At 43.2% G+C, this 12,696-nt stretch overlaps 1 protein-coding gene across 1 annotated transcript; it reads left to right on the forward strand.

Moving 5' to 3' along the window:
• Positions 1-924: 924 nt before the first annotated feature.
• zfand3 (zinc finger, AN1-type domain 3) lies at positions 925-9,161 on the forward strand. Its single transcript, XM_079290653.1, has 6 exons — positions 925-1,316; positions 4,489-4,529; positions 6,200-6,388; positions 6,741-6,809; positions 6,905-7,075; positions 7,183-9,161. Exons 1-6 carry the CDS (start codon positions 1,249-1,251, stop codon positions 7,335-7,337), a joined length of 693 nt encoding a protein of 230 aa, XP_079146779.1. The 5' UTR covers positions 925-1,248; the 3' UTR covers positions 7,338-9,161.
• Positions 9,162-12,696: the final 3,535 nt, after the last annotated feature.

Below are 12,696 nucleotides of genomic sequence, written 5' to 3' on the forward strand. Positions count from 1 at the left end.
CTTCAGACTCCGTCCTGGGATAACATCCATTTGTACTTAATGTTTACATCCACATTTGTAGTGACAAACTGCTCGTCTGAGCTTTTTATTTTAACTGTCTTTCAGTTAATTGTTTGTGGTTTCCAGCTGCAGCAGGCAGATGTTTTCAAAGAATAAAAGCATTGTATGCTACCTCTCCACCTCCAATAAGCAGTCTGAGAAGATAAGCCACTCTTGGTGAGCAGCATTTGACATCTAAAAAGCCAGATATGTATGAGGTTGGTGGAGAACAAATTTGAGCTTAAAATAGAGTGAATGTCGCTCTTAAGTTCATTACGTCTCCCAAAAACATGGCTGCAAATCAAATGTCTCTGCTTTGTGTGTAAAGAGACAACTCTTTCCTAACACGTTCACGGTGTCCGCTTTATGAGGTGATATGTCATGGCTGTATTTACAGCTTGTTATGCTGCTCAGAGGAGTATATTTATTATTTGATGATACTAGTTTGATAGAATCCCATTTCAAGTTTATTTCATTTTAAATTCAAATGTGTGAGTTATGTCTTAAAAAACGGATTCCAGTGATGAAAGCTAGCTTAACTCTTACACATTCCGTGTTTCTACTCGTTCTAACTGAACACAGCGACACATAGTGTTTACTTTGTAACTATTATCGGCTTTTAGTCGCGTAACACATCATTTAAATGTCACTTTTGTGGCCCTGTCTTTGCCTTCATTTTCGTTGGGCAATATTGACATTTCTGGTTTTGATGGACGCGTTTCCGGCCCAGCGTACTTCGCACCAGCGACGTGTGAATAGGGGTGGACACTAACAGCAAAGAGAAGGGGGCCTGACTTAATGTATTTATTTTTTTATTTTCACGTACCCTCCCGCGTACTTAACACCGTCGTAAGTACATTTTATCCACATCGGTGGACAGCTAGTTGTTTTTTTAAAGCTTTTTCGTGTCGCGACACCAGGACGCCACCCCTCCTCCACCTCTTTTTGTTCGTCGGTCGTAACGTCCAGCGTCCAGCTGATTGCTTCGAGGTGCCGTTCAATGATTCCCGTTCAAACTGAGACGTTTTGTTCCACTTAACGGATGGGTTTTTTTACCTTTTTTTTTTCACCGACTTGTGGACTTTAAAAGAAAAGAAGGGGACATTCATAATTTTATTTTTCCGTTTAACTTGAGTGTTGGATCGGTTTTTTTCGACAAGGCCCCGGACTCATCCCCGGCCTCGCGTTGTTTTTTTTGTGTTGGAAGTCATGGGAGACACCAGTGAACGAAGCAAACCTCCGAGTCTACCTCCACGGTGTCCCTGTGGATTTTGGGGGTAAGAGTTAAAAACCCGATATATAAACGAGATTAAAAGCCAGAAAAGGTAAATCCGGATGAAATATATATAAATATATATCCAACTAGTCCAAACCCATTGTTGTTGTTCTGTAGAGCAGGCCGAGGGTGGGGGGTTGGGAGAAGTTATCTAATAAATAAACCTCAATAGCGTAAGAAAATTAGCTACATTTCCACCATTTCCACGTGTGTAAAAACCCACTTATCGAGCCAAACCCGGGCTAATATTCTTTAAATCGCGCTACATTGTGCATTAAAGGTGTATTTTTGACGTCCCGGAGATAGAACATGATTTATTGCTAGCAGGTTCCTTCTTTTAAACCCCCTCACACCGCAGTTATCTTCAGTCACCTCACAGAAAAGCAACATTAAAACGACTAACACTTTAGTTAAGTCCTCAGACCCCGAGCAGTGCTTATCCAGCAGTTCTTATAGAGTTATTTCACACCCTTTTAACAGTCAGTGTGTTGCATACCGGATGTGATTCACTGATGTCTCCTGTGTTACCTCATAGGAGACATGACTGCACACTAAACCTTCTTACTCCATCAAACAGCTGCTCCTCTCTGTAGGGCTGCTGGTTGTTATTAAAGCAGCTGGAAACAAAGACTACAATATATATATTATAGTGATATAATATTACGAACCACCATATAACACTATAAAGCTGACTCTAGACACAGTATACACCCCTGTACTCTAATATTAGTGATGTTTTTAGGGTGTCAAATACAACCAGGAAGACAATGCACCCCCCCCCCCCCCCCCCCTGTTTTGGGGGTATTGTCTTTACAGAACATTGTCATATGATTGTCATTTGGGAACAGACTCCCTCCCTCCAGCCCCATGCCCCAATTGCCTTAATTTTGTGGTGCAAGCAAACTGTGTGTGTGTGTGTGTGCATGCGCGCGGTACGGCCTGGCTCAGAGCAACACTCCCGTCCCACACAGCCTCTTCACGTGTCACTGAAGCGCGAGGCCTCTCGGGGAGATACTCCAGTAAGGTCACATTTAACATTTGGAAGGATTAAATGATCTTTTTTGCTCTTTTATTAATTCTAAATGCAGTGTTTTTGTGTTTGTTTAATAAGCAGGATTGTGCTTAATTCAGAGCACTAACCCTTCTTTGTATTCACTCTTGTTGCACTTGTTATGTGACACAGTTTCCACAAAGATTTGAAATTATTGTCAGTTTAAAAAAGGCAAATTAATATTAATATCAGGTGTACACAGACAGGTGTGATTGACTGGTTCTTCGTCTGTGGATGAAGATGTGTTATCCGACTGGAACGTTTATCTGGTGTTGCCGAACGTGTCAAATATTGAAAACCCTTGCAGCCTCGGTTCAAGGTTAAAGGCTTGCTTTCTGTGCTATCTGTGTTTGTCTTCCCCCCCCCCCATACACACACACACACACACACACACACACACTCTCCGCATGCTGCTATCTGATGAACAAGTTGTGTTTAAAGCACCTCAGCATGTTTGACTTCTGTCGGCAGCGTGACCGAATACTCCCGTCAGGTCTTTTCATCATGTCTACAGAAGTTATTTACGTAAAGTCACACATCTTTTTGTTTATTAGGCAATAAACGATTGTTTTAATTTACATTTTTGCTTTGATTTTAGAAAGAATCTTGGCGTTGGTAGTTCTTTATATATTATAAGTTGCTCTGAAAAAAATCACTTTTCTCGGCTCGAGGAAATATTTACTTTGAGTCAATTGCTCAATAGAAAGAGTCAACTTTTTTTTTTTTTGTAAATTTGTGCAATTTGCTCAGGAAAATGGCGATTAGTTGCGTCTCCATTTGGACGAGTAACTAGAAGGCACGGCTGGAGGACAAACCAGGATCCGCCGTGTGTCAAAAACTTTTGACATTTCCAACATGGCCGATGGGGCGCTAGCTAGCTAGCCGTGCTAATGGAGCTAAGCACCGGCCTGCTGCTCCATCAACTGTCAACCTCCCCCGTCACTGGATTCTTCATCCCGGTGACAAACCAGCCAGCGGCGGTTCTTTCCTCTATTCCATCAAACGAGGAACCAATTCAGCTGCTTAAAAACCTGGAATATCAAGCCCCGCCTACAAGTCATGTTGGGACACAAGCTGGCGTTTTCATGGTCCCCTGCCTGTCATGAATTTTAAATGATGACGTGTGTTTTTATTACCACTTTGTCATGTAGGATTTAGCATTGAGGAGACTGTGCGGTCGTGAAAATATGCCTCAAAGTTGTGTGAGGTTCATGGACATTAATGGTCATGAACCCTGATTATAATAGCAATAAAGCTGCTATAACAAACCTGCACCGTCGAGCCATTTGTTCAGAGACGAGACATCTTCGGCACCAAGCTGAACACGGTGATCTGAGCGAGTCCCAGCTGACAGAAAATGGCCGCATTGTGGCGGCGCGAACACTCTGAAGAGAGCTCCGGCGAAGGGAAAGACGCCGGCACACCTGCCGGAGACGGTACCGCCGAGAAGACACCGGGGAACCGAACCATGAAAGTTCAAATGTTTCAAACCACAAGAAGGTCGACAAGTTTATCCAGCTGCCCGTCGCGCCGATGCTCCCGACGTGAATTGTTCACATTATTGATCTGTGTGTCAACAATGCTTTCCCCCTGTGTCCGTGTGGTTCTCTGCCACGGTACCAAAAATAAAAGTTTAAAAACAATACTCTGTTTTTGTTGCTAAAGTAGGCTGGCTCACTGTGCAGTCATGACTGAATCAGGTGACTGACAGAGGCCTTTGCAGGACCTAACTCTGTAAGTGAAACATCCATTACACATCCATTTATTGACAAAGGCCTCGAATGACGAACCAAAACAAGAGAAGAAGGTCGCTGAGATGAAACGTTGGAAGCGATTATGAAAGATGTTATGGTTGACGCTCGGGATGTGATGTTTTAGTATCATGTGAGATGTTGGAGGAAGCGACCGGTGTTTGTTACGAGGCCGTGCCGTGTTTCATTCGTTCTTCCACGGGTGGTTTAGCATCGTGAATCATTTGTGTCCAGCATCTCTCTTCGTCTGCCACGCCCTGGTCGTGTCTTTAGGTTTGTGTCATAAATAACGCTGTGTGGAAACGGCCGTTCCCGTGTGGAGCGGAGTCTGAGGAGGTCCTTGATGTTCTTTCTCTCTCCTCTCTCTGCAGGTCCAGTGAGACCATGAACCTCTGCTCCAAATGTTTTGCTGGTAAGTTTTTCTCTGTATTTCTGAAATGACTAAAGGAATGCTCTGATTGGAGCGATGGCGGGGGACCGTTCGGTACATATGTTTGAGGTAGAGCAGTGTCTAAGGCCTGTAAAAAGGAAAGACAGAGACAGCTGCCATTAAGTCAGCATGTTTGTGCATCACTTCAAGATGCTCGACTGAGTTAACGAATGCAAAGGACCTGATTCATGCAGGCTTAGGAGAATAATACGTTCAGACCAGAGGACACTGAATTCAACGCTGCTCTCGGCTCGTGGTTACGCCTTTCTTTTCAAAGCGACTCTACTGTCAAGTCCGTACGCCCCGAGGTCGGATCTTGCCCTCATGCCGAGGTGGCCTGGCTATGAATTAACACTTCAGTCTCCATCTAAACCAGAGCTGGAGCACAGCTGAGCCCTGCTGTCGGAGTCCTGTTCAGTTACAGCTGATGAAAACCCAATATTGCCGGCAACATGGACGTATAAGAAGAGCTGGATACCGGACTCCAAGAGGACGCCCGTTCAGGTCCCGCCCTGCCCGTCACGTGGGCCTCATACTTGAGGAGAGATTTTTATATTTATATATATATATTTAAATATATATATATATATATTTAAATATATATATATATATATTTAAATATATATATTTATATTTAAATTAAATATCTCACAGTGGGTTCAGGCTCGGTGTGCAAGCTGATATAAGTGAAGAATGCTAAATATGCCAAGAAGTCATTCTGGGAAATAAGAGTCTCGCTCCATCGCGATGTTCAAGGCTTACGTAAAGCAAGACAGCGAGGCCGGCAGACAGAAAGGACCTCAAGGGCTCCGAGTCTGGAGCATCACAGACGGCAGCGGCGCTCAGAATAGACTCAATACTCAGAGGCTGAGCAGAAGTGGGTTAGTCCACATGTGGAGGAGAAACCCAAATGTAGGCTGACCTCCACCCTCCGCCGGAGGGGGAGACGTAGACTACATCCCCCACGGATGGATACCGTCTGAGATTATCATTCTGATGAAGAGGACGGACGTGCGGCTCCAAGGTGACCGCGTCTTTCTCCAAAACCTCCTTCAGTTTGAGCAAGCGCTGCGTTTTAACGCCTGTCTCTTAAAGGGCCGGTGTGCAGGATTTACCAGCAGAAAAATTAGATGTAATATTCATCACTATGTTTCCATTATCACCTGAAACAAAGAGTCGTTGTTCCTACGTTAGCTTAGCATGAGCGCGTTGCATCCACACAGCAGAGTGGGTCCTCTTCACCGAGTCCGCCATGTTTCTACAGAAGCCCAGGACGGACAAACCAAACGCAGAGAGCTCGTGCATGTGACGTAGGAAGTCTGACTGGCTGGTTGAGTCGCGTGTTTTCTTAGTTCACAGTTAGTGTGTTGGTGGGCTCTCCACATCCCCCCCCACTGAAGCAGCTCAATCATCTTCATGGACTGGATCCTCTAACTCCTAATCCACGTTTCAAGCCTCTGAAAGTGGAAATAAATGCCAATAGTAGAGCTTAGAATCAACACTAAGAAACACTAAGAAGTATGTACATCTTCACTTTCTGTGCCGTCTCTCTTCCTCTTCCTCCCCCTTCTCTCTCTGTATCTGCCCCCCCCCCCCCCCCGTCCTATTTTTACATTTCTCCCCGCTCGCTTACTCGCTGTCCTTGACCACAGACATCCAGAAGAAGCAGCCGGGGGAGGACTGCACCGCCACGCCGATCCAAAGCACCGGGAGTAGCCAGTCGGCGGTCTTCAGTAGCGAGACGAGCAGCAGCAGCCAATCCCCGTTGTCGTCGCCGCCCTCTTGCTCCGAGCCGCCGCCCACCGAAGAGCCCTCGCCCACGTTCAGCAGCACGAGGGAAGGTGAGACGGGACAACACGCGCTGCTTTCTTCTTCTTCTGTTTTCATGATGTCCACATGAACGAAAACAACCCTCATAACACCTTCAAAGACTGTACACGTGTTTATTCTGTCGTTTTTATTGGGCTTTCAAAGGGATTTAGTTGCTTTGTAAAGTAAACCTTTAAATTTTACTCGCAGACATGAATAAAAAAACAAGATTCCTGATATATGTGACGTTTCAGTCACCAGTCTTCACTAACAAGCGAAGGGAAGTAGGGAGCATGGGAGCATTTTATTAATCAGTAACACGGATTCATGGGAAGACAGCGCTTCACATCCCGTCTCACGTGTCTCCTGGTTTTCCGTCTGCAGGAACGTCGTCCACAGAAACAGCCCAAGGAACACTCTGCACACCCACAAAACGTCCCCGAGAATCAGCAGGTACGGTCGGCCTCCTGCTCCTCCCGCCAGCGGCTCTGCGTAACCCCCCCGACCCCCATCCTCATCCTCATCCATGCCGTTTGTTTTTATTTCAGCGTCGGGCTCGGAGAGCGAGGAGACGCCGGCGAAGCGGCCGCGGACGGAGGAGAAGGAGGATGACGGCGAGGAGGCCCGCGGGACGCCCAAGCAGAAGAACCGCCGGCGCTGCTACCGCTGCCAAACCAAACTCGAGCTGGTGCAGCAGGAACTGGGCTCCTGTCGCTGTGGTATGGAGATATGTTTCACATGTTTGATGTCGAAATAACCGGTCAAGCACTGATGTGTGTATTTTATGGCAAACCATATTGCTCCCACCCCCCCCCCCCCCCCCCAGGCTACGTGTTCTGCATGCTGCACCGTCTCCCCGAGCAGCACGACTGCCTGTTCGACCATCTGGGCCGCGGGCGCGAGGAGGCCGTCCTCAAGATGGTGAAGCTGGACCGCAAGGTGGGCCGCTCGTGCCAACGCATCGGGGAGGAGTGCTCCTGATTCACCGCCACCGGCCATCCAGTTAAGAGATGCGGCGCTTACAAAGAGGAGGAGGAGGAAGGAGAGCGAGGAGGAATGACAAATGGGGTGATGGGTGGGGTGGGGGGGAGGAGGAGGAGGCGGCGGCAGCGCGGTGGTAACATCCTGCATCTGAAGCCGACGATTCTGGATCTGAGCTCTGACGGCGCCCTGTTGATGTCCTGACTTCCTGCGTCGGAGCGTCCCGCTCGGGGGCCCCGCTGGCTGTTGTGCAGGGGCCACGTTCAGTATCGCATGTTCACACACACAGCCTTAACCCAACCCCCCCCCCCCCCCCCAGGGCGCCGCAGAGACTCATCCAGTCAGTCGCACATTATGCACGTTTCCTCCTCTTTGCTCGCGCTCCCAGAAGCGTTTGGCTGAACTGATCCGTTTGGATCCTCAGTCGACAGCGTAATCTTTTTTCTTTTTTGTTTTGTTGTCCCTCTCTTGGTCGCGGCTCTATCCCACGACCACTCCTCAGGTCGTCATACCGGGGTTGGAGTATCAAACCTGTAACCCCGCCTTCCTCTTCCTCTTCCATTGTATTTTTCTTCTTCCACCTACATTTAGGTCCACGTGCAGCATCGCTGGCCGTGTCTTGCCCCGTGCATGGTACCAGCATCGGTGTGTTTGAGTGCGGTGAGGCTGCTGTGATTCTGGTGATCGGCTCTGTTTTTACTGCTGGACCACGGTGTCGTGGAGGACAATACAGCCAATCCCTGGCTCTGCTCACACGGACTGTTGACATAAACATCCAATGAAAACCACACTTGATGGCCAAGAAATCCTCTGTGTAGCAGACCCCCCCCCCCCCCCCCCCCCTCCGCCCTCCCCCCTTTTCCACTTACAGAGTGGTGCCGTTGTTTTACGTGAAGAGGAACGCGTCCTTCGCCCCAAAACGCCATTCAGTCATTCAGAAGCAGAGTTCACCCCCGAGTGTCTGCGGCTGTCAGGAGTGTCAACCTTAAAGGTCACACTCCCCTTTAAATTGTTCTGTAATTTATTTCTTATTTTGTGTTTTGTGGGAGGGATTAGGTGTCACTTCATTTTCAGATTGGGGGAAAATAATTCTTGAAATTTCCTTTTCACATTGATTGCGTCATTGCTGCGAGTGAGCGTTCACCGAATTGATCCGACTCTTCTCCAGCGATGACGCCTCGGGTTCTTAAATCGAGTGGGTTCCCCTCGTAGGTTTTTTAATTTATTTTTATTTTGGCTTTGTCCCCCCCCCCATCAGCCCACGCAGGACTTTGTGCTGTGCATATTGTTCACTCCTCTCTTCCTTCCTCTCCTAAAGGTGTGTTCTACCAAAATCAAATATAATTTAATCACACATTGTCGGCGCATTCAAAGTACAAGTTGTGATTTCTTTAATACAGGTACTGACTCTCTTCGGCATCACAGGAAAATGCAATTTGATGATGATGAATTGTATATTTTTTTGGTTTTTCAATTTGGAGAAACACGAAGCAGAAGATTTTCTTGAACGTCGGGAAAATCCGTCGGCGTCCTTTTAATTTAATTTAGTTTGCAAATGAACTTTGGGTGGAGGTGAGCAGACGCCACTGAACTATGCTAATCCTCCTCCCAGCACCCCTCTGCTCTTATCCAATGAGAACACAGCCGAGCAGAAAGGGAGCTCTGGTTCTGATTTTCATATTTTGGAAAACTTTGTTCCTTTTTGTTGTTGTTTTTGAGTGCTAATGAGAAATGGAAGAAATGGAATATCGTTCTGTACCTTTGTAGAGAAAAGAAATTATTTAACCTTATATCAGTTTGAGTTACTTACACCTTAGCATAGAGTGGCATTACACCTTAGCATAGAGTGGCATATTTAGTTAAATGTATAATAAAAAAAAAAGCAAGAACATAATTCTGTCCTATTTTCTCCTTTTTAATTTCATCGTGTTCTGTTTTCTGCTGAGGAATAACGTGTGTGTGCGTGTGTGTGTGGGGTTTTATTTCTCATGATTTGTTTGAAACGAGGACAATAAACTAAGAACAAAACGACAGAATATCCATCAGCGTTCATTGTTATGAGCTTAAAGGTCCAGCGGAGTTAAAGCGCATGTAGGTCATAACGTGATCTTTTATGTAACGTCTAATGCGTCTGTCCGCCCGGGATTCAGCATCACTACACTGGCTTAAGAAAGTAGCAGGATTGGCCTGTCATTAAAGGATAACTCTGAATGAGAGGTCACAGTTTAGAGCGTCTCCCATAATGATTGATAATAATTTAAGCTCTAATTTAAGCCTTTTGTGGTGACGGAGTTCAGTTGGTTTCCACCGAAATGGGTTAAAACTAACTTTTATTCAAATATAGATCCAAAATAGGGGATGAAAGGATATTACTTTGCAGAGTCACGACAGTTAGCTTCACCACAGTACTGTCAAACTCAGGATGGATCTCATTGGTTGAGATACCTGAAGGGGCGGGGCCAAACACACCTGCATCGTATTTAGCCAAATGAGTCAGATTTAGGTTAGTTTAGCTAACTGATTAACTCTTTAAACACACATTTAGCGAGCTGTATCTCAGCACAGCTGGTGTCAGCAGTTCATCTGATTCAACCCACCATGACGGGATTTATAATACTTTATAAAACATAAGAAGACTGAAAGACAAGCTGTGAAAGCAGCACAATATTTTTAAAAGTATTAGATGAAGATAAAATATGAAACAAGCTGACAGTTTTAACTGCTTTATATACTGGTAGCTTGATCTGTAACAATACATCATAATGTATTAGTTGTTAAATATCCATTCATATTTGGTATTAATCTGTAAAAAGAGACCGTTTGAACACTAGATGGCGCACTAAGACAGTTTCTCCTCTGATTCCTAGAGAAGGATCTTTTTTATATTTTTGCTCCACATGTTTAACTTATAATGCTAAACGGAACCGTGTGATGATTTATTGAGATAATCATCAACTTGTCTCTTCATGTGGCTGCAACCGAAGAACAAAGCGCTCCTCTTCTTTCCATCCCTCTCTTCTTTCACTTCCTCTCCATCTTTTCTTTCCTCATCCTCCTCTCTTCATCTCCCTTTCTCATATTCCTCTTCTCTCAGTCTACACATACGCGTGTATAAAAGGTATTACGTCTGTATTATATTGATCCACACTGGAGTCCTTTCCGTATTTATCATGATTAAACTTTATTTAAACACCAAAAATAAGTTTAGTCAATACGCATTTCATTTATTGTGGACAGAATGCCTACATATTAGAAATGATCGCGTTCTTTGCTTAGAAAAGTGACCGACATTATTAATGCATGGTCAGATTTGTTGCACATTCATTTTCCATTTGCTCTGTCTGTCTCTCCTCTGACTATTCTATTCTCTTCTCTTGTCTTTCTCTTCTATATTCTTTCATTCTATTAATTCCCTTCCATTCTCTTCTCTTCTTTTTTTATTCTGTTCTCTTTCATTCTGTTCTATTATCTTCTATTCTATTTATTCTATTCCATTCTATTATCTTCTATTATTTTTGATATTATTCTCTTCTTTTCTATACTATTCTATTCTCTTTCATTCTCTTCTCTTTCATTCTGTTCTATTCTCTTCTCTTATCTTTCATTCTCTATTATATATTCTCTTCTCTTCTCCTCTTTTCTATATTATTCTCTTATTTTCCATACGATTCTATTCTCTTTCATTCTCTTCTCTTTCATTCTGTTCTATTCTATTCTCTTCTCTTTCATTCTCTTCTATATTCTTCTATTCTCTTCTTTTCTATATTATTCTCTTATTTTCCATACGATTCTATTCTCTTTCATTCTCTTCTCTTTCATTCTGTTCTATTCTCTTCTCTTATCTTTCATTCTCTATTATATATTCTCTTCTCTTCTCCTCTTTTCTATATTATTCTCTTATTTTCCATACGATTCTATTCTCTTTCATTCTCTTCTCTTTCATTCTGTTCTATTCTCTTCTCTTATCTTTCATTCTCTTCTATATTCCTCTATTCTCTTCTTTTCTATACTATTCTCTTCTCTTTCATTCTCTTCTATATTCTATTCTCTTCTCCTCTTTTCTATATTATTCTCTTATTTTCCATACGATTCTATTCTCTTTCATTCTCTTCTCTTTCATTCTGTTCTATTCTCTTCTCTTCTCTTTCATTCTCTTCTATATTCTTCTATTCTCTTCTTTTCTATATTATTCTCTTCTCTTTCATTCTGTTCTCTTTCATTCTGTTCTATTCTCGTCTCTTTCATTCTCTTCTATATTCCTCTATTCTCTTCTTTTCTATACTATTCTATTCTCTTTCATTCTCTTCTATATTCTATTCTCTTCTCCTCTTTTCTATATTATTCTCTTATTTTCCATACGATTCTATTCTCTTTCATTCTCTTCTTTCATTCTGTTCTATTCTATTCTCTTCTCTTTCATTCTCTTCTATATTCCTCTATTCTCTTATTTTCTATACTATTCTATTCTCTTTCATTCTCTTCTATATTCTATTCTCTTCTCCTCTTTTCTATATTATTATCTTATTTTCCATACTCTTCTATTCTCTTTCATTCTATTCTCTTTCATTCTGTTCTATTCTCTTCTCTTCTCTTTCATTCTCTTCTATATTCTTCTATTCTCTTCTTTTCTATATTATTCTCTTCTCTTTCATTCTCTTCTATATTCTATTCTCTTCTCCTCTTTTCTATATTATTCTCTTCTATTCTCTTCTTTTCTATATTATTCTCTTCTCTTTCATTCTCTTCTTTTCTATACTATTCTATTCACTTTCATTCTCTTCTATATATTCTCTTCTCTTCTCCTCTTTTCTATATTATTCTCTTATTTTCCATACTATTCTATTCTCTTTCATTCTCTTCTCTTTCATTCTCTTCTATATTCTTCTATTCTCTTCTTTTCTATGTTATTCTCTTCTCTTTCATTCTGTTCTATTCTCTTCTCTTATCTTTCATTATCTTCTATATTCCTCTATTCTCTTATTTTCCATACTCTTCTATTCTCTTTCATTCTCTTCTCTTTCATTCTGTTCTATTCTCTTCTCTTCTCTTTCATTCTCTTCTATATTCTTCTATTCTCTTCTTTTCTATATTATTTTCTTCTCTTTCATTCTCTTCTCTTCCATTCTATATATTCTCTTGTCTTTCATCCGGTTCTATTCTATCGTGTTCTACTTTAGTGGAGTAGTTGTGTGTGTCGGCAGGTGGAGCTCCATGCTCTCCCATACAAACCTCCATGAGGGTCCACGAGTCCCTCCACGAGCGGAACACGCTGTGTGAAACAGACACACGCACGCACGCGCACGCGGCTGTCAGGCGTGTCAGAGACGCGCTCGAGCCTCTGTGAGTAGAGAGAGCGAGA

This window comes from Melanostigma gelatinosum (assembly GCF_949748355.1).
Source record: "Melanostigma gelatinosum genome assembly, chromosome: 19".
In the NCBI taxonomy this organism is placed as follows: Eukaryota; Metazoa; Chordata; class Actinopteri; order Perciformes; family Zoarcidae; genus Melanostigma; species Melanostigma gelatinosum.